This window comes from Bos indicus, chromosome 3, assembly GCF_029378745.1.
Source record: "Bos indicus isolate NIAB-ARS_2022 breed Sahiwal x Tharparkar chromosome 3, NIAB-ARS_B.indTharparkar_mat_pri_1.0, whole genome shotgun sequence".
Lineage (NCBI taxonomy): Eukaryota > Metazoa > Chordata > Mammalia > Artiodactyla > Bovidae > Bos > Bos indicus.
Window position 1 is genome coordinate 44966137 of NC_091762.1, and position 22456 is coordinate 44988592.

The 22456-nt window shown below is 38.0% G+C and overlaps 1 protein-coding gene across 2 annotated transcripts in view; it reads right to left on the reverse strand.

The window, feature by feature from the left end:
- The window catches only part of SNX7 (sorting nexin 7), a 118725-nt gene that overhangs the window by 44849 nt on the left and 51420 nt on the right, over positions 1-22456 (reverse strand). For both annotated transcript variants that reach the window (XR_011565789.1, XM_019957009.2), the window contains exons 6-7: positions 16955-17154; positions 13639-13725 (exon numbers count right to left, since the gene is read on the reverse strand). Coding sequence is in view for 1 of the 2 variants with exons in the window: in XM_019957009.2 (XP_019812568.2) it covers positions 13639-13725; positions 16955-17154 (287 nt within the window). In the remaining variant the exon portion in view is untranslated. The remainder of the gene's footprint in view (positions 1-13638; positions 13726-16954; positions 17155-22456) is intronic.

Genomic DNA, 22456 nt, shown 5'->3' on the forward strand with positions numbered 1-22456 from the left:
TCAGCAATATGTGAAGCGTGAACTTCCTGATGTTCAAGCTGGTTTTAGAAAAGGCAGAGGAACCAGAGATCAAACTGCCAACATCTGCTGGATCATGGAAAAAGCAAGAGAGTTCCAGAAAAACATCTATTCCTGCTTTATTGACTATGCCAAAGCCTTTGACTGTGTGGATCACAGTCAACTGTGGACAATTCTGAAAGGGATGGGAATACCAACCACCTGACCTGCCTACTTATAGTATTACACATTGTATGCATGCTTATTTGCTTCAGTGAGTCTGACTCTGCAACCATACGGACCAGGCACCTCTGTCCATGAGATTCTCCAGGCAAGAATACTGTAGTTAGTTTTCATTTCCTCTTTCAAGGGATAGTAAATGTAAGCTATTGGCACAGTGCCTGTCATATAATAGGGACTAAACAAATGCTAAATATGCTTCAGAAAGGAAAGCAAGAGAGAGAGTCTAGAACCTCTTTGAAAATTGAACGGAACTTTGGGGCATTCCCCACTAAGTTTTTTTCCCTACTGACTAAGATTTAGTAGGAAGAAAAAGTTTACTTTCCAAAACCAAGAAATATAGTAAATCAAAATGCAGTTAATTTAGTCATATGGCACTGTACTAGAAGAGAATTTCTAGTTCTTTGTAGAAATAGGCTTTTTTTAATTTTTAGAAGTAATATTTAGAAATGATTCATACTTTAAATAATGTTTTATGATACCATTACATATTTTATAGAATATTAGTCTTTTATACTTTCTTCTTCTAACTTACCAAAATTTTTACTGACACAAACTCTAGATTTATAAACATTAATTCATCTTCAAAAAAAGTTTCTTCAAAGTAAGCATTATTTCTGCATGTTCATGGGTAAAGAATACTAAATGTCTGATTAAAGTCACAAGTTAAGTAAAAGCAAATCAAAGCCCTCTCCAGGCTTCAGACTCCCAGTGTGTTCCTGCTCTAAGCATAATCAAATATTTATTGAGCGCCCAGGCAGGGCTGGGAGTGAAAGAGATATGTAAGATGGATCCTTAGGACACATTTTCTATTAACAAAAAGTCTAAATTAAAAGAAATTGAATCTATTTTGAGTTTCTATATGGGACAGCTGTTTAAACTATTATATCTATGATAGGCAGACCTCCACAAACCAAGCCATGAGTCCACAAGGACACTATAAGTAGAATTTCTTAAATCCTGAGAAGAAATGACTGGAATTTTAAACTATTCCTTTTACTTATCCATCTGTTATTTTTCTGTTGCAGTCAAGACAGTGGGGAGAAAAAAAAAAGTTCCTACAGAAAGACACAGAGCTCACAACCCTCCCTTAGAAAGCCGTTTACCATAATGTTCCACTGCCTCTCCTATGGCACAGTATTTCATTTTCTCCTCCACCAACTTCATCCACCCTCACCCACCACAAAGGTACACAGGCCTTATTCATCAAGACCGTAAGTTTATATGTTCCGTTTTCGAATCAGTAAACCTTAATAAAGCACTAACTTCGTTAGCAAATTTTACGGGTAAAAATTTTGGAAGTAGTACAATATTTTCACTTCACCATCAGACATCTCCTGACTAATTTTCTGGGTTAATACAGTTAACACAAGTAGTTTGATGTTCAAGTTTGTGTTCACATCAGATATGCTGGGGTTGGAGGATTCTTTAAAAAATAAGAACACATTTTGGAGGTGGGAGGTCAAAAATATGTTTGAAAAAGTGTGATCTTTGAAATTATCTGGAACATTTTACTTCAGTCATTAAATTTATTATTTCTGCTCCATTTTAGATTTAAGATGGCCTCCAAAACTAGATCCTACAACTAGTTTAAAGGAGCAGTGAGCTGCAGTTGAGCGGCGTTGGAGCCACTTGAGCGGCAGATAGGAGATACCCCATGTCCAAGGTCAGGAGCAGAAGCCATGAGATACCGAACATCGAAATTCAGGAGCAGTGGATGTGCTTCGCTGGCCTGGCTATGAGGAGATACCCCACATCCAAAGTCAGAGAAACCCCAGTAAGATGAGAGTAGGGGCGAATTTGCATTTAGAGTGAAACCCAATTCCTATCAGAGATGCTCAGAGGGCTCAAACAAACCTTGTGCTCACCAGGACCCAGGGACCCCACAGAGACTGAGACAGAACTGTGTTTGAGTGTCCCCTGTGGCAGTACGGGTCAGCAGTGGACTGCCACAGGGACAGGGGCTCTGGGTGTAGCAGACGTGGGACGTGGGTATGGCAGAAGCCCTCTTGAAGGAAGCTGCCATTAACGCGAAATAGACTCTTGGAGGGTACAAACAGAACCTTGTGCACCAGGATCCAGGAGAAAGGAGCAATGATCCGACAAGAGACTGACCCAGACTTGCCTGTAAGTATCCAGGAGTCTCCAGCGGAGCAGTACATGCATGGGATCTTTTGAAGGAGGTCACCATTATCTTCATTACCTCCACCATAGTTTGGCCCCAGTTAAATAGCAAGGAAAGAACACCATGAACAGTATGAAAAGGCAAAATGGTAGGATACTGAAACAGGAACTCCCCAGGTTGGTAAGGGCCCAATATACTACTGGAGATCAGTGGAGAAAAAACTCCAGAAAGAATGAAGGGATGGAGCCAAAGTAAAAACAATACCCAGTTGTGGATGTGACTGGTGATACAAGCAAGGTCCCATGCTGTAAAGAGCAATATTGCATAGGAACCTGGAAGGTCAGGTCCATGAATCAAGGCAAATTGGAAGTGGTCAACAGGAGATGGCAAGAGTGAATACTGACATTCTAGGTATCAGCAAACAAAAATTGACTGGAATGGGTGAATTTAACTCAGGTGACCATTATATCTACTACAGTGGGCAGGAATCCCTTACAAGAAAGGAGTAGCCATCATGGTCAACAAAAGAGTCTGAAATGCAGTACTTGGATGCAATCTCAAAAATGACAGAATGATCTCTGTTCGTTTCCAAGGCAAACCATTCAGTATCACAGTAATCTAAGCCTATGTCCCAATCAGTAATGCTGAAAAAACTGAAGTTGAACAGTTCTATGAAGACCTACAAGACCTTTTAGAACTAACACCCAAAAAAGATGTCCTTTTCATTATAGGGGACTGGAATGCAAAAGTAGGAAGTCAAGAAACACCTGGAGTAAAAGGCAAATTTGGCCTTAGAATAAGGAATGAAGCAGGGCAAAGGCTAATAGAGTTTTGCCAAGAGAACTCACTGGTCATAGCAAACACCCTCCTCCAACAACACAAGAGAAGACTCTATACATGGACATCACCAGATGGTCAACACCGAAATTAGATTGATTATATTCTTTGCAGCCAAAGATGGAGAAGTTCCATACAGTCAGCAAAAACAAGACCTGGAGCTGACTGTGGCTCAGATCATGAACTCCTTATTGCCAAATTCAGTCTTAAATTGAAGAAAGTAGGGAAAACCACTAGACCATTCAGGTATGACTTAAATCAAATCCCTTATGATTATACAATGGAAGTGAGAAATATATTTAAGGGACTAGATCTGACAGACAGAGTGCCTGATGAACTATGGACAGAGGTTCAGACATTGTACAGGAGACAGGGATCAAGACCATCCCCATGGAAAAGAAATGCAAAAAACCAAATGGCTGTCTAAGGAGGCCTTACAAATAGCTGTGAAAAGAAGAGAAGTGAAAAGCAAAGGAGAAAAGGAAAGATATAAGCATCTGAATGCAGAGTTCCAAAGAACAGCAAGGAGAGATAAGAAAGCCTTCCTCGGTAATCAACACAAAGAAATAGAGGAAAACAAAACAATGGGAAAGACTAGAGATGTCTTCAAGAAAATTAGAGATACCAAGGCAACATTTCATACAAAGATGGGCTCGATAAAGGACAGAAATGGTATGGACCTAACAGAAGCAGAAGATATTAAGAAGAGATGGCAAGAATACACAGAAGAACTCTACAAAAAATATCTTCATGACCAAGATAATCACGATGGTGTGATCACTCATCTAGAGCCAGACATCCTGGAATGTGAAGTCAAGTGGGCCTTAGAAAGCATCACTACTGACAAAGCTAGTGGAGGTGATGGAATTCCAGTGGAGCTATTCCAAATCCTGGAAGATGATTCTGTGGAAGTGCTGCACTCAATATGCCAGCAAATTTGGAAAACTCAGCAGTGGCCACAGGCTGGAAAAGGTCAGTTTTCATTCCAATCCCAAAGAAAGGCAATGCCAAAGAATGCTCAAACTACTACACAATTGCACTCATCTCACATGCTAGTAAAGTAATGCTTAAAATTCTCCACGCCAGGCTTCAGCAATACATGAACTGTGACCTTCCAGATGTTCAAGCTGGTTTTAGAAAAGGCAGAGGAACCAGAGATCAAATTGCCAACATCTGCTGGATCATCGAAAAAGCAAGAGAGTTCCAGAAAAACATCTATTCCTGCTTTATTGACTATGCCAAAGCCTTTGACTGTGTGGACCACAGCAAACTGTGGAAAATTCTGAAGGAGATGGGAATACCAGACCACCTGACCTGCCTCTTGAGAAATCTGTATGCAGGTCAGGAAGCAACAGATAGAACTTGACATGGAACAACAGACTGGTTACAAATAGGAAAAGGAGTACATCAAGGCTGCATATTGTCATCCTGCTTATTTAACTTATATGCAGAGTACATCATGAGAAACGCTGGGCTGGAGCAAGCACAAGCTGGAATCAAGATTGGCCTGAGAACTATCAATAACCTCAGATATGCAAATGACATGACCCTTATGGCAGAAAATGAAGAAGAACTAAAGAGCCTCTTGATGAAAGTGAAAGAGAGTGAAAAAGTTGGCTTAAAGCTCAACATTCAGAAAACTTAAGATCATTACATCCAGTCCCATCACTTCATGGCAAATAGATGGGGAAACAATGGAAGCAGTGACAGACTATATTCTTGGGCTCCAAAAGTACTGCAGATGGTGACTGCAGCCATGAAGTTAAAAGACACTTACTCCTTGGAATAAAAACTGTGCCCAACCTAGACAGCATATTAAAAAGCAAAGACATTACTTTGCCCACAAAGGTTCGTCTAGTCAAGGTTATGGTTTTTCCAGTAATAATGTATGGATGGGAGAGTTGGACTATAAAGAAAGCTGAGCACCGAAGAACTGACACTTTTGAACTGTGGTGTTGAAGAAGACTCTTGAGAGTTTTTGGACTGCAAGGAGATCCAACCAGTCCATCCTAAAAGAGATCAGTCCTGAGTATTCCTTGGAAGGACTGATGTTGAAGCTGAAACTCCAATATTTTGGCCACCTGATGCAAAGAGCTAACTCATCTGAAAAGACCCTGATGCTGAGAAAGATTGAAGGTGGAAGAAGAAGGGAACGACAGAGGATGAGATGGTTGGATGGCATCACCAACTCAATGGACATGAGTTTGGGTAAACTCCGGGAGTTGGTGATGGACAGGGAGTCCTGGTGTGCTGCAGTCCATGGGCTCACAAAGTGTTGGACATGACTGAGCAACTGAACTGAACTGAACTGAAGTAGATAAAGACAATAGCACAAAGGGAAAACAAATGTAGGGGGAAAACAAGGTAAATCCAGGGGTGAGTTAGAAACAAAAAACACATCAGCCAGATAGAAGTGGATCAGAATTGGGGTTCTCAACATTCTAGAAACTAATGTAAAGAGTGGGATAAAGAGTGTGCTAGGAATAGGTATAAAACTGAAGATGTGCACACACTGAAAACAAGTTAATGGCTCCAGAGAAATTAAATCCTATTGCTGGTGCTGATAAATAAATGAATCATTTCTCAGGGGTCCTCATAAAGAAAAACTTAATTAGTAAGTATACAGTGATGCTGATGCTTATAATAAAGAGATTAATGTTTCTCTTTTTTAAAATGTCCTTTATTACAAATCAATGGTACAATGCCAAATGCAGTTTAGTAAAACAACTGTTGGAGTAAAAATCACAAACTTTTTAAGGGTCAGTATATATTCATATACATTTTAAATTATATATTCAATTGCCTAGTGATCAGGTGGGGCAACGGGAGCAGTCACTATTTAACTCAAGATAATTACTACGTCATTTTTTTTTTAAGCAGTATAATGATCTAACAAGCAGGATTACAGTTACCACTTTCCAAACTTTGAATGAGACATCAATATATATTTCAAATACACAATATTTACAATCTACCTAGTTAGGTACTAAACTCATAGTATTCACTGGCTGACTTAACTACACTCTAAGGAAGGTATTACCCACAACTTTTATAGTTGAGAAAACTAAAGCAAGGAGAATGTAAGTAACTTGTCCTAAACTATAAAGGCACACAATGCTATGGCTAAAATCACATGCAAGTCTACAACTGGGTTTAAGATCTTTTATTAAACACTTTTCAGATACTGCTCTACTTGCAATCCCATGAGATAAATAACAGAGGAGAAAAGTAACCTGATAAAATTCCAAATAAAGATCTCAGGCTCAACAGGCTCTTATTCATAGAACTGACATGATTTTTGCTTTTTAATCAAATACTTATTATTACCCTCTACAAGTTTATATAAATAGCAGCACATGGACTTTTTTTTCCCAACCATTTGAACCAATGATGCCCTGAATGAGAGGCCTGCCAGTGGTGGTTCAGAGGGAGAGGGATTCTAGGCACTGCCTGGAACTTTGTTCTGGGAGGAGAGGCTACTGAGGGCTTTCATCACTCATTCACCTGGATTCCCAACCAGTAGTGTGTCTACAACTCCAATGTACAGCTACACTGTGTATGTGAGGCACATATTTATTAACTATTTACTTCAAATCCATTCCCCATTCTCCCTCTTACTACATGTAAGAGCCCCAGTTTGTTTGTTTTTATTGTTTAGGTTTTTGCATCAGAGGGCAGCTTCGAGCTGGTCCAATTCAGTACTGATGGTCACATTTCTACTCCAAAGTACTAGTTTGATCATGGTCTCACCATAAGATATGAGAAAAAGTCTGCTGGATATCCTCTAGGATAAACTGATAAAACGAAACATACACAAAGAAAGTCCTTTCTTCTTTCACTGGATAGCACCATGTCTTTCACAGCTGTGTGAGTGTGTATATATGTACATATGCATATCATCTGTGTTCATGAGAAACCCATGTAGAAGCAAATAGACACAAAAGAAGTGGAGAGAGAAAAATAGACACTAGAAAATGAGGCCTATAGAAAGGAATCAATTTGTTAAAAAATCAGGGGAGAGAAGTGAAATAACAAATATCCAAGAAAAGGTAGAGCCAACCTCTGCCCTGACTACCAAAAAAAAAACAAACTATGTCAATGTTATTTCTTCAAAGTTTAAAAAGCATTGAGTACAGTATCAAGAACATTTCAAGATTAATAACCACAATTTGAGATGGGAGTAAAAAACTGGTTCAAAAATAGCAACTCACAAGAAGCAAGGACCAGATTAAATAAATTTGGTGTCTGTTTGTATCTTCTGAATGTGGCTATATGCAAATCCAAACTGTAACGATCTTATGAAAATGCATTTTTTATTTTTGTTCACATAAATATACTGCTAAACGGCTATGGCATTATATCTAGATCCAACTCTCAGATTCCATGCACATATTGCTAAATGTCAAATGTATTCATATTCATTTATATTTGAATGCTGCTTTGAGTGGCAAATTATAAATCATCCATTCAAAAATAAAAATAAAAATAAAATGGATATGCAGCATTATTTAGCAGCACAGATGAACCTTATTTATCTTACAGTTAAACAGTGAAATGAATAAGCATTTTCAAACAGAAGCTCTGACTCTGAAAACTTATAACTAAACTGCAAAAACCACAAGTTCCTCCAAATATTTGAGTTTTCCTCAAAATCTCAGTACTGTTATACCTTCATCTTCACAGGCAGAGTTTTCCTTACTTTGACTGAATATCTGTTCTTTAATATCTTCTTTATCAGAGTATATATGTCTCAATGTCCATTAAAATATCTTATTACCTACATTTACCTTATTCTGTATCAAATTGTTTTACAAATACCTCATAAACAGAGAAGTCATTAAAAAAGTTGAATGACCCTAAGTAAATCTGTTTGAAAGTGAAAATGCAAGTCGCTCAGTCATGTCTGACTCTTTTGCAACTCCATGGACTATACAGTCCATGGAATTCTCCAGGCCAGAATACTGGAGGGGGTAGATTTTCCCTTCTCCAGGGGATCTTCCCAACCCAGGGATCGAACCAAGGTCTCCCACATTGCAGGTGGATTCATTACCAGCTGAGCCACAAGGGAAGCCCAAGTAAATCTGTTTAGTTCTTCTTATCGGTCAAATTACCTACCTCCAGCCAAAGCTATATAAATTCCCTTTCCTTCTCATAACTAGCCATCTCATCTCTGATTTTTTTTTTGTTGGAATATATCATGGCTCAATCCTATGAAGTCCTGGGGCCTCTTTTTCTCATCCTTTAGTAATCTGAACAAATGTCATAGCTTTAACTACAACTTATCTGCTAGTAATTTCCAGCTGGGTCCTCCTTGACCTCTGGATTTTTATACAGATTTCCATACGTCCCTGCTCAACACCTCACTTGGTTATCTCCAGGCACACCAACTTCATACACTCAGATCTGATTTACTCACCTTCTCCATGTTCTTCCCAAAGTCTTTGCCATTTCAGTGCCAACACTTAACTCCCACTTGCTCGGTTCAAAAACAGTGGTATAATCCTTGTTCACTCACAATTCATAGTGCACCAAATAGCAACAGCTGTATCTGCAAAATATCCTCAGAATCTGACCACTCCACACTACTTCTGCCCGGGTTCAAGCTAGGGTGTGCCCTGGGATTGGAAGAGCTAGTCTCCAGCTCTGGCCTCCCGTTCCATGCACACCCAACATATGCATTACCTTTCGTCTTTCCCAAGCACGGTAGTCATTTTAGAACAAGCCTTACCATGTCACTCCTCCTTTCCACTGTCATCTTCCTAACTTATTGAGACCAAATCTTATAATCTTACACTATCTGACCCCTGCTTACCACTCCAACCTCGTTTCCCACAGCTCTTCTGCATCCTTATTCCACTCCAGCAACACTGGTCTCCTTGCTTTGCAAGAAACATACAGGCATAACTCCACTTTGCATGTACTGTCCCCACTGCCTGACATGTTCTGCCAGGTATTCACGGAGCTCAAGACCTCAACTTTCTGGGGTTTTACATAAACAGCTTCCTGGTAAGACCTTTCCTGACCCCTAAATTTAAATCACACTGCTCCCCAACACTGCCTCTTCTCCATACTTATCATATATGACAATACACTATAAATTTTATTTGTTGCTTTTGTCTCTGTCTCCAGAATTTAGGACTCACTAGGGTCTTTCTTGACCATTTTCTCCCTAGTGCCTGGATTAGTGTCTCTTATATGTTAAGTACCCAACAACATTTGATAAAATGTTTCACTGAATATTCTGCCTTAAATGTTGTCTCATCATGACATAAAGTTGCACATCTCCAATTTTCTTCTTCCCTTACATGCTACAGTTCAGTTTATTGAGCCACAATCTGCTTTCCTTACAAGCTAGAAATGTCAAGGGTCACTAAGAACTTGAAACAAGGGCCACTCTCATTCTTTACATGCTTCAGATTCTATCTCCCACCTCTCTCAAATTTCTCTTCTCAGCAACTCTGCAACCACTGCTTCAGTTCAGGCACTTGCTGGAACCACACAGTCCAAAGGATAAAGCCCATACGCTTCATCCTGACAAATAAGGCTCCTTTCTGATCTGACTGCAACCCACCTTTAGAGCCACATCCTGCAACAGGATTCTTCTGCACCACATTCTTCAGCATCCTGCTCACTACACATCAACCAAGGTTCCTCACATTGTTTCAGCTTTTACTACTTTTCATAATAGCCACTCACTAGTCTTCAAGGAACAATTCCTTACTCGTTTTACAGGACCCAACTCAAGTGTTAAACTTTTGTAAAGCTATCAAAATAACCACAGCTAACAACCACTGAGTGCTTTCTATTCATATGATCCAAATAACTGACTTGCATTTTATCACTAAATCCTTAACAAGGCTATTAGAAAAGCACTAATAATCTCCCCCTTTATACAAGATAAAATGAGGCTTTAAAATGTTAGGAAACGTGTCTTAAGATTTAATAAGCAAAAAAGACAGGATTTGATCCTACATCTATCTAACCCCAAAGTCTAAATGACAAAACACTAAATGAACAGCTGAACTGACCTTCACATGAGTATTCTAGTCTTTATTAAGTTGAGGTCATTTTGAAACCATTAATTTTATTGTTGTGAGACAAGAAGTACAAACCACAACTCTAAGAAGCAGCCACTTTGCAGCTACCCAGGTAGTAAATCAAGGAATTCACTCTAAAACAATTATTTTGGTTTGCAGGAAAGCATATAATTTTTGTGGGCATATTTATGTGATGAGAAAAACTAATAATAATGCCAGAATTGCCAGTTTACAGCACATACAAAGTTATAGGCAAGATAAAAGATAAGAGCCTTGCATTCACATGGCACGTAGCCCACATAAAGATCATCTGATATGTCTAACATGACCTCTGGAATGTTAGTCACATCAGGGCTCTATTTCCACCCAATAATTATAATTCCTCTAGTCTTTGCCCTCCTCGGCAGAGCTTCATTTCACTGTCCTTTGCATTATGAGCTGCTTTGTCGGGTTTGCATATAACCACCCAAAGGTGACTTTGATGAGCCTCTGAAGGCATCCCCAGCAGGTCTCCATAGAAATGGCCCCAGGGTTGTCTCCAAAGTGGCCCTGCTTGAGTTGCCATGGTAAACAACCAGGATAGATTGCTCTATTCAGTTCTCTGCCAGGGTCGCCATGGTGACTGCAAAGGAGGGCTCCTTAGAAGGACCTCACAAGGGCACGTTTCCATGGTGACCCTATCCTGCATATTTCTAAGCAACTTCCCTTTGGTTGTTCTGTGACCAATCACAGCAGGTTCATTTTGAGAGTAACCCTGGAAGGTTGCCTCCAAAGATATCATCATAACATAGGTATTTCAAAGTGAGGTCTATAAATAAATAAACGACATGAAAATGTAAGTGGAACCATTCACAAATCATCAAATTAGTGCCTGTGCATTTTAGGATCTGTTTTTGATAGGTAACAAAAAAATACTTGTAATGTCTTTGTTAAACATCTCTGTTTCAAATCTTAATAAAAATTATCTTACAGAATAATGCAGATAATTAAAGTTCTAAATTTCTCCCATCTCACAGCATAGAATCTAACTAGGTAAAAAAATACTTTATAGTGGACATGTCTCTCTCTCACACACACACAATGAAAGCAAAAATACAGATGGCTCATCAGGTTATAACGGGATATCAAGGAAATTTTTATAGAGCAAAAAGACAAAATATTTGCAAGTCAAATGAAAAGAAAAAATGTGTTTTTTAGTTGAGTTGGGAAAGCCTAGCCATATTTGGGCCTAAGTTATTTTTTCCTGTATTTCTGTGGTTGGAACAATCCCAACTACTCTTCCTTTCAATTTAAAATACGAATATAAGCCATTCTGAACAGATGCTTGGTTTTTAAGCCATTTTACTATTCTCCTGAAACTTTAAAATACTGTAGTTTTTTCTAGTATCTAGTCAAGGGCAAATTTTTATCTAATCACAAACTTCAACATCTCATGAATTTATATATCTTTAAAAACTATTTAACAAGTTAAAAAATTCTACAGTTCCAATGATACAATTATAATTTTGTATTACATGTGCTCACCCATTTTTGTTCCTTCCAGTTGATCCTTTAAGCTAAAAAATATATATGTACATATATACATATATATATATATATATATTGCTTATTGTAGAGTTTCCCAAGTGGTGCAGTGGTAAAGAATCACCTTACCAATGTATGACATGCAAGAGACGAGTGTTCAATCCCTGGGTTGGGAAGATCCCCTGGAGCAGGAAATGGCAACCCACTCCAGTATTCTTGCCTGGAAAACTTCAAGGACAGAGGAGCCTTGTGGGCTGCAGTCCATGGGGTGGCAAAGGGTCAGACATGACTGAGCAGCTGAGCACATCCCTTATTATATTGAAAAGGTTAATCTTGGTTTTCCTCTTTTTTCTCCTTTATTGAGGTTAAAGGAAATGATTTTCCCCTCAAGCACTGGTTTCATTTATTCTACATTTTGTTTCTCTCTTTCACAGATTACATTCTCCTACTCTGTCCACAACAGAACACCACTCATGTTCCATTCAGGAGAATAAACTTAAGTTTGAAAAATAAATATAGTTAAGAAAGATGAGGATAATTCATAATCATTATTTAGTGAAATCTCAACATTTAACACAAACTCTGATTTTGTAGAGACATTGTCTCAAGCCTTCAATGTTTTATGAATCAGAGCAATCATTGCAATTCTTATTCATTCACAATTATTTATTCATTGTCCACCATGTACCAGGCATTGTTCTTTGGGCTGAGAATGCTTCAGGAAACAATTAAAAAATTCCTACCCTTAGAGTATTTAGGTTATGGACGGGGAAAACAGAAAGAAAGAGAAGATAAAAGGAAAATCAGTAAGACTATCATCTTTTGTGTCAGAAAATTATTAAAGCTAGAGAGAAAATTAGAGCAGGGAAGAGAGAGGTTAAGCCCCAAGCCAAGTTGGGATGGGCAGTAATAGTACTATGGATTAACGGGGGGCGGGGGGTGGATTTTAAGGATTCACCCATTCAGATGACATAAGTGTACTCTAACTTCTTAAATTAAAAATAAAATTAGGGAAATCTCTTCCATAGAGAATTCAATGAGCAATTTTTCCTACACTTATACTTGCTCTGAGAAGCAGCATGGTCTGAGGCAGGCAAGTGATCCCATCACCTCCAGTGCTACCACTGTTTCAAGAACTGTACAAATTTGGGCAAGTTACTCTACCTTTCAACCCTCCTCCTCAATTTTAAAATGATAATAACAATTCTGATCAGATAGTGTTACTCTGAAAATACACAAAGACAATAAAATATATATACTAACCTATTCCGGGTGAAAAATATAATGTCTGAAAATTGCTTTCAAATATTTCAGGAAAAAAAATGAGTAAAGAGGTAAAAAAAAAACTGGGTAAAATGTTGGGAATTAATGAAACCCAGTGATAAATATATGAGTTTATTATATTATTAGATCTTTTTCTATGTTTAAAAATTTCCATAAAAACGTATTTTATGGAAAGAATTAAACTTGAAAACAAATATACTTCCTTTGTAAAGATGTTTATAATAACTAGAAAGTAATAAGAATACCAATTTAGCTTATAAAATTTTCTTATAAAACTAGTAAAAAATAGATTTATGTACTGAGTACTTACTAATCATCTGGAACAATGTTAAGTTCTTTTTTCCATACCTTATTCAAACATTTTAATTTTACAAAATTAACTTCATATTTTACTCACTGTAAGAAAAAATGTAAGACAGAAAGGCAGAAAAGCATCTTAAGTTTACAGACTCACATGGTACGCAACGTATAATCAATTTTCAGAAGGAATTTTAGCATCAGTTACTGAATGCTTAAAACAAGCATGTAATAGAGCTAATAAAAATCTTAGACAATGAATTCTACATGATTATAACAAGAAAATTAAAAACTTACCAGATCAGTATCTGCCTTTTTGGACGTCAAAGCTTCAACTTTGGAATCCAGTTCTGCCTGTATTTGGTCTCTTCTTTTCATGACAGCCTTTGTATTAAAACACAGGAAGGAAATAGGCTGTACTTTGTTTTAATAATCTTTGCATAGCAAAAATATACATTTGAGAATACAAGTAGCGTCTCTTCCCCAGGCCATCAGTCCATCTGGGGGTATAATGCCTTAAAATGTTTTTAATCTCTAAAAGCTAAACAGATAGCAAGTACTTAAAAGAAACTTGTTCATAAATCTTCTATTAGTTTTCCCAATGTACATCTTACTGATTTAAGTATTTTATGTACAAAATACAAATGTTTTGGTGGTGTACTCTAGGCACGCACAGTTCTTCAAAAAGACCAAAGAACAAAATAAATTAACAACAACAAAAAAATCAGTAGAAGCACTGGAAATTCATGCTGTGATGTAAACTAGTTGCAGCTGTGAATGCATATGCACCACACATCTCAAAGTATCTACAATCAGCCTTCTTACCGGACTCCAAAAGCTAATAGCTAAACAAAGTCAATTACAGTGGGGAATCAAAATGGAAGTATGCATTCACATCTTAAGATTTTATTTTAGCTTAAAATATATGTGTTAACCAATTAGCCAAGCTTTTAAGGAAGAAAGATGGCCTCTACTCTGACTGATAGGAGTTCCACCTTATTTACTTGAATAATCATGATTTTATGTTTCAGTTAAAACACCCCTGTGAAGACATTTAAGTACAGAATTCATCTACATCTTTTACGATGTTTTCCAGCATTTTACAATGTCTTTCCCTTGGTGACTCACTTTTCTTCTAGACAGTCTACCTGGGCTTTGCAGATGCAAAGACTATTTGTACCCATATTTCACTGGTTTTCACAGTATTAATTAAATAGTGAAATTGTAATAATGAACACAAGTGGCCTAAACAGTTCAAGGCAAAAATAAAACTAACCCTGAGTAAGCAAACAGTTCAACCAGGAAGAGTGGAGTTGTAGGACGTATAAGAGAAGAACCTTAACGTGGTACAGGTCTTTTGGGTGTTTTCAGAGGAAGAAAAGAACCTAAACCGCAAATCAGTTAAATGGAACCAAACAAGCTGGCTATATAGTATTTGTGTGAAAATTGAGTCATTAAGGATAGAAAGCTGACTTTCCAAGTGGTGCTGGTGGTAAAGAATGTGCCTGCCAATGCAGGAGATGTAGAGATGAGGGTTTGATCCCTAGGTCAGGAAAATCCCTTGGAGGAGGACATGGCAACCCACTCCAGTATTCTTGCCTAGAGAATCCCTTGGACAGAGGAGCTTGGTGGGCTACAGCCCAAGGGGTTGCAGAGAGTTGGACATGACTGAAGTGACTGAGCACAGCACAGCACACAAGGATAAAAAGCATCCTGAAAATAACTCACCCGACTTTTGTGCCTGGTGGAATCACTCTTAATATGTTCAAAAGAGATTAACATCTCTCTTGTGTTCAAAGAAATGAATAGAAAATTCAACTAATTGTCACAAATTCTTTTATATTTACTTCAATGTTTAATTGCCATTAATGGCAGGAATTCCTTCCTTTTTCTAACCCAAATGGCACATGCAATAATTTAGTCCCATTAAGATCTGTTTCCATCAATATGAAATATTGTGCTTCATATAGATAGAAATATTTTAAGTAAGAGGTGGCTTCAGAAGACAACTAGTAAAAACAGCAAAAATTTAATCCTTTTGTCAAATCATATACTTTTCATTATTTTAGCTCACACTGAAGAAAATATTCCAATATAAAACAGAAACAGATCTGCAATGTAAGTGCTACTGATTATACCCTGGGAACCTACAAAATAATACAATCAAATGGGGACTTATAAAATAATTCAATTCTGGTTGCTATTATCATTTTTTCCATACCTTTAATGATACATGATTTAAACTGCATAATTTCCATCTTGACATAATAAAGAGCAAAACACATCTAATTAAGGGAAAATAATATTATATTTTTCATGAAAAAAATCAGATCTCTTTGAATAGCCACACAAGAGGGAGATCAATAATGAAGTAAACCAATGGAATGTAGCCAAGGGAAATTGATGGAGGCAAAGAGGAGGTGCCTCAACAGTGAAACACTAGAGGACTTTGGGAAGCAGGGAGGATGTGCTTATAGGAGGACCCCGACAAAGTCAAATAACAGCAGAAGCCTGAAATACCTACAAAATATTTAATGATTCTGTGAAGGAAAATCTGAACATAATAAACATGAAAGAGGCAGATATTATGCTGAAAGGCTGAGAGCGTTTTTCTTACCAAGACAGAAGCAAAAAAAAATTTTAAATCCTCCCAAATCAAGAGTACATGAAACCAGAAACCATAGATTTAAGCATAAATGGCAGAAAAAAATGGACTACCAGTGAATGCAAACTGACTTCTTCCACCTCTGTCACCTACAACACCAGAAAGCTGAGGATGTCAGTTCAATTGTGTGAGGTATTATGCACAGAGAATACAGGATGAAAAACATTAGCTTTGCAGATAACATCACAAAATCCCAAATATCTAGAGACCTAAACTTAACTTAGGAGGTTACATGTAAAACTTTGATATAAAAGGAATAAAAGCCTTTTCAAGTCATGAAAGAAAAACATGGTAATTTGGAGGATTTCTTTTTAGAAGCATCCAGAAGACAGAACAAACATCAAGATCCTACTCAAGCACTTTCTACATAATGATACAAACAAAACAAAACATACAATATCCCCATATTATAGGGATTTTCATATATTATAGGGATTTTCATACAAATATGAAAACAAAATGTAACACAAATGTATATTCATATAAATCCCTATATTATAGACAATAAGAAAAGACCTTATTTTTCCTCATTGTGCACATGTTCCTGTACATGAACATTAAGAATGTGGATATCATCTTTCAAATGTACCTAGAAGCAAGAAAGCAACTTGTCCATGAAAAGAAATTTCTAAAGTGCTGAAAATTCTTAAAGTAAAATTTTAAAACGCTGGAAAAACTAATCATACTCTCTATGTAAATCTTGACTGAGGATGCTTCAAACCTATGTTATAAACTGCTGTTACTACTGTTGAATATGCCTGTCTTTTATTAACATATTCTTCCACTCATCAGTTCATTCATGCAGTAAACAAATATTTATAAGCATCTACATGCAAAGCATCTTTCTACGCGAGGAAGACAGTGGTGAACAAACAGAAACAGAAATGCCTTTATAAAGCTTATAAGCAAGTCAGGGACTCAGGTGGAAGTATAGTTCGGAGTCCTTACCATTAACATTTCACTATAAAGCACATACTCATGTACAACAGGAAGCAGGGCCTCTGAGAATCCAGACATCCGTTTTTCAGTGGCCTTACAGCATTTGTCAATGCAGCTGGCAACACTTTTCAGAGTATCAGCCAGATCTTCTTCCGATGCTGACCACAGAATATGAATTGGGCCATATTCTTTCATTTCATCTAAATATTCTAAAAAATAATAAGTTCTTCAATTTATAATATGCTCTTTCAATATATACTTCAACATAACTTCAATTATATACTTAAAATACATTAAAATTATGTATTTATAAGTTTCACAATCCCTATATTATAGACAATAAGAAAAGACCTTATTTTTCTCATTGTGCACATGTTCTTGTACATGAACATTAAGAATGCAGATACCGTCTTTCATTAAATTGACCTGTCCTCCCAGTCTGCTCAGACCAGCCCTTGAATAAAAGCTTTCCAGGTGTAATCAATAATAACATGCTTTTTCATTGTCAAAAGTATCCTGGCTTGGGCGATAAATAAATCACTGTATCTATTGTATCGTGGACTTCTGCCTACCAAACTGTACCTGAGTATCTCATTGGCAACATGATGTAAACAAAACATGTCTTCTTTTCCTCTTCTCCTGTTTACATATCCTACCTTGGAAGGAAAGTTATGACCAACCTAGATAGCATATTCAAAAGCAGAGACATTACTTGCCAACAAAGATCCGTCTAGTCAAGGCTATGGTTTTTCCAGTGGTCATGTATGGATGTGAGAATTGGACTGTGAAGAAAGCTGAGTGCCGAAGAATTGATGCTTTTGAACTGTGGTGTTGGAGAAGACTCTTGAGAGTCCCTTGGACTGCACGGAGATCCAACCAGTCCATCCTAAAGGAGATCAGCCCTGGGTGTTCTTTGGAAGGAATGATGCTAAAGCTGAAACTCCAGTACTTTGGCCACCTCATGAGAAGAGCTGACTCATTGGAAAAGGCTCTGATGCTGGGAGGGATTGGGGGCAGGAGGAGAAGGGGACGACAGAGGATGAGATGGCTGGATGGCATCACCGACTCGATGGACGTGAGTCTGAGTGAACTCCGGGAGTTGGTGATGGACAGGGAGGCCTGGCGTGCTGTGATTCATGGGGTCGCAAAGAGTCGGACACAACTGAGCAACTGAACTGACTGACTGACTGACTGGTAATTGCTTCCAGAGATCTAAGCAAAAAACGTGGTGTCATCCTAGACCCTAAACTGACACCTACAAAGAGACAGTCAATCACTAATTCCAATCTTTCTAAATCTGTATCTATTTATCTCCCCACCCATCCATCCATCTCCCCACCCATCCACCTATCCTCACTTGTACTGTCATCAGCATCCCTAACCTGCGCTCCTGCAAGAGACTTCTAACAATTCTCCCTCTCAATTTTTGTCACAGTATATGAACATTAAAACGTCTTAGCTGAATTAGAAAGTCCTTTAAGTCCTTCAGTCCCTACCTTGCCTCTCCAGGTCTAACTCCTGAAAATCTCCCTCACAGATATTTTAATTCAAGCCAAAATAACAGCTCATTCATGAATCTCATGATTTCTCCTAACTTAAACACTGCACAATGTCTTTTAGTTGCCCTCTACCATTTCTATCATCTGACAAACTACTTCTAACACTTTAAGTCGTAACACAAGTAAATCTCTTCTGTTTCTGTTCCAAAGGATTCGTAGATGCTTTGTCCTCAATGAGTGTCAAAATTTAATAGTTCTATTAAAGCCTATCATAATTTAATACTATTATCTCACTCTATTATAACTGCTTGCATAACTCACATACTCTGAGGCCATACGCTCATTACAATAGGGCAAAGTCATTATTTTTTTAATCTCAAAGCCTAATACATAATGCATTCAATAAATATTTTCATATCAATGAAAGAATGAACAAAAGACTATTCAATGCTTGATAAGCCATTTATCCAAAAATTTGGATTTCATTTTAAAATCTGAATATTTTTATACATTTTCTTTACACTATCAATGTTTAATGACAGATGGCTTTTTATGGTAGAGGATGCATGAATAGTGAGAATTTTGGGTCTAATATCCACATAAGTATAATTAAATTCCCTATATTTAATCATCTTATTAGTCATTGGGGTTAGTTGAAAAATGTCATATTGCTCTAAATTAAACTTTTTTATTACACTATTAAATTTTTCAAAAGTTTATATGATCAGGTAAACTAAAAAAGACTTTAAAGATTTAAAAACAATAGAAATACTAGTTGTCACCTAAAGAAGATACTATGTTTGACGACCACTAAGATCCTTCCAAATTGCATCCTCCTGATCTAGGCCTATTTTTTATTTTAGATAATGGCCATGTGACACCATCCCTTTTCCAGGGGATCTTCCCTTTGGACCAAACCCCAGTCTCCTGCATTGCAGGTAGATTCTTTACTGTCTGAGCCACCAGGGAGGCTCCAATATTTCTAGAAAAGAAAACATTCTCCTTTATTTCTTTTCTTAATTTCTGCATATATCAAAGTGTGTTATTTACCCTGTAAAGTATTTATTTTAATATAAAGAGCTTCCTTGAAATTCTAAACTGTGCTTATATAGCACTCAAATTGCATCTGTATGGAAACACTTAATGAGCTGCACTGTAATTTGTCTGTTAATATATCTGTTTCCCCAACTAGACTGTGAACTCAGGGACAGATACTATTTTAACCCTCCTTCAATCTTTAGCACAAAGCGTTAGCACATGATGTGGTCAATACAAATTTGCCTAATTAATTAGGGAACACAAAACAAATCAGAAAAAGAAAAATAGAATAAAAGCAAGTCAAAAGAGAAATGACTCATTATGATAAACAAATTCTTCATGATTTAAATATTAAAGAAATGCCTTATATAGCTTAGACTCCCAGAACTCCAAAAAAAAAAAAAACCCATCATTTTAAATGAAATCTTGATAAACGGGCTTTACATTTGAAAGACCAAGAAATCCCTTAAATTTGTGCCAGTGTGCCTCCACTCCTTGAAATTGAGAGCTCAAATTTATAAAGTCCACCACAAAAACCCAGTTTTCCTTTTGAGGATTTCACAAATATTAGAGCAGATCAGAGATTTGTTTTATTTTATTTTATTTTATTTTTAAACTTTACATAATTGTATTAGTTTTGCCAAATATCAAAATGAATCCATCACAGGTATACATGTGTTCCCCATCCTGAACCCTCCTCCCTCCTCCCTCCCCAGATCAGAGATTTGAAAACTAGTCCCTTGCACCAGTAAATATAACACATAATGATGATATTTGATATTCTATAGAACTCTTAAATGTCAAGAGTTTCCAGGGGTCTCTGAATTGCCATACCACTTAACTATCCATCAAGAATTCACTTAATAGAATTGGAATCACTGAACCTAGTTAAAACAATTATCTTCTTGATTTTTTTTTATTACAAATGGTAAATACAAAGACCAAGAAGGCATAAATCAAATTATTGTCAGACTTAGCCATCTATTTTAAATGTAGGTGAATGCAATTTAAAAAAGTTGGCAAAAACTCATCATAGAATTTATAGAATTCATAGAATCATGAAATAAAATCTAACTTGAAAATAGGAAAAGAGATCTATTTTAAATCTCTCTGCCATTGCTTGGACAGGTCTAATACAGAGTTCTTGCACCTCCTCCCCAACCCCCACCCAAGCCAATGTGGAAACCCTATTTCCTGAAACATCACTTCTTTGATTAAAATTATGGTCCATGTTGAACATTTGAGACTGACTACACCCAAAATATTAAGCTCTTTATCCCTATTATTTATAAATGGAAATAAGAATGTGTGTGTGTGCTCAGTCATGTCCGACTCAATGCGACACTATGGGTTGTAGCCTGCCAGGTTCCTCTGTCCGTGGGATTCTCCAGATAAGAAGGCAAGAACAGTGGGGCAGGGTGCCATTGCCTCCTCCAGGGGATGGTCCCAACCCAGGGATCAAACCTGGGCCAGGTCTCTTCCGTCTCCTGCACTGGCAGGCAGGTTCTTCACCACTAGTGCCACCGGGGAAGCCCTGTGTGCTCTACGTCACGTCAGTCATGTCTGAGTCCACAGCCCCAGGGACCGTAGCTTTCCAGGCTCCTCTGTCCATCGGATTCTCCAGGAAAGAATACTGGAGTGGGTTGCCATTTTCTCCTCCAGGGGATCTTCCCCACCCAGGGATTGAACCTGCATCTTTCACGTCTCCTGCATTGGAAGGCAGGTTCTTTACCACTGGCATACCTGGGTATACTCCAATAAAAATTTTTAAAAACAAAAAAAGAGAGAGGAATGCCCATCCAATGCCCAGGTTGGGAAACTGAAACTGTCAATGATGAATTGCTGGAGTCTCAGTGTGGACAATTCCAGGAGTTAAAAAGACCAGAGAAACCAGCCATGGGTGAAATCCCACAATATTGTGAGATTCACCTCCAAAAGCCTGTGCAGTAAATATCAGGCAAAAATTACTTCTGCTTCCTGCAGGAGATGAGAAAATAAGCCATTCTGTAATAGCCAGGTACTCTACCTAAAGCCCGGGTTCTTCTTAACAAGGCCTTCCCTTTTGGGAAACTGGTTACCCAGATCATAACCTGCTGGGGTATTATCAGAGCCTAACTGACCTGGTAGCTTCCCTGGTGGCTCAGTGGGCAAAGAACCTGCCTGCAATGTGGGACACCTGGGGTCGATCCCTGGGTTGGGAAGATCCCCTGGAGAAGGGCATGGCAACTCACTCCAGTATTCTTGCCTGGAGAATCCCCATGAACTGAGGATCCTGGTGGGCTACAGTCCATGCGGTAACAAGGAGTCAGACACGACTGAGCGACTAAGCACACTGAGCTACTGCTGCTGCTGCTAAGTCGCTTCAGTTGTGTCCAACTCTGTGTGACCCCATAGACGGCAGCCCACCAGGTTCCCCTGTCCCTGGGGTTCTCAAGGCAAGAACACTAGAGTCGGTTGCCATTTCCTTCTCCAATGTGTGAAAGTGAAAAGTGAAAGTGAAGTCGCTCGGTCATGTCCGACTCTTCGCGACCCCATGGACTGCAGCCTACCAGGCTCCTCCGTCCATGGGATTTTCCAGGCAAGAATACTGGAGTGGGTTGCCATTGCCTTCTCTGGAGGAAGGGAAATACCCAACTTGAGCCCACTAAAACGGGGAAGGAAAAACCCTGAACTTCTGTGAGGCTTACAGTGGTCCAGAAGCACAGAGTCATGAAAGGACTGAGACCTAACCACAGGTCTCCAGAACACTTCCCCTCCCCACACCTCGCCACCACGTTACTAAGGGCCTATTTACTTTTATGAGTACATCATGTCTGGCTACCAGGGGCAAAAAGAAAATTATAAGACATACTAAAAGGCAAAAAACATAATTTAAAGAGAGAGCAAGCATCAGAACCAGATGTGGCGGAGACGTTGGAATTAGAACATGATTTTAAAACAACTATGATGAATATGCTAAGGGCCCTAATTAGAT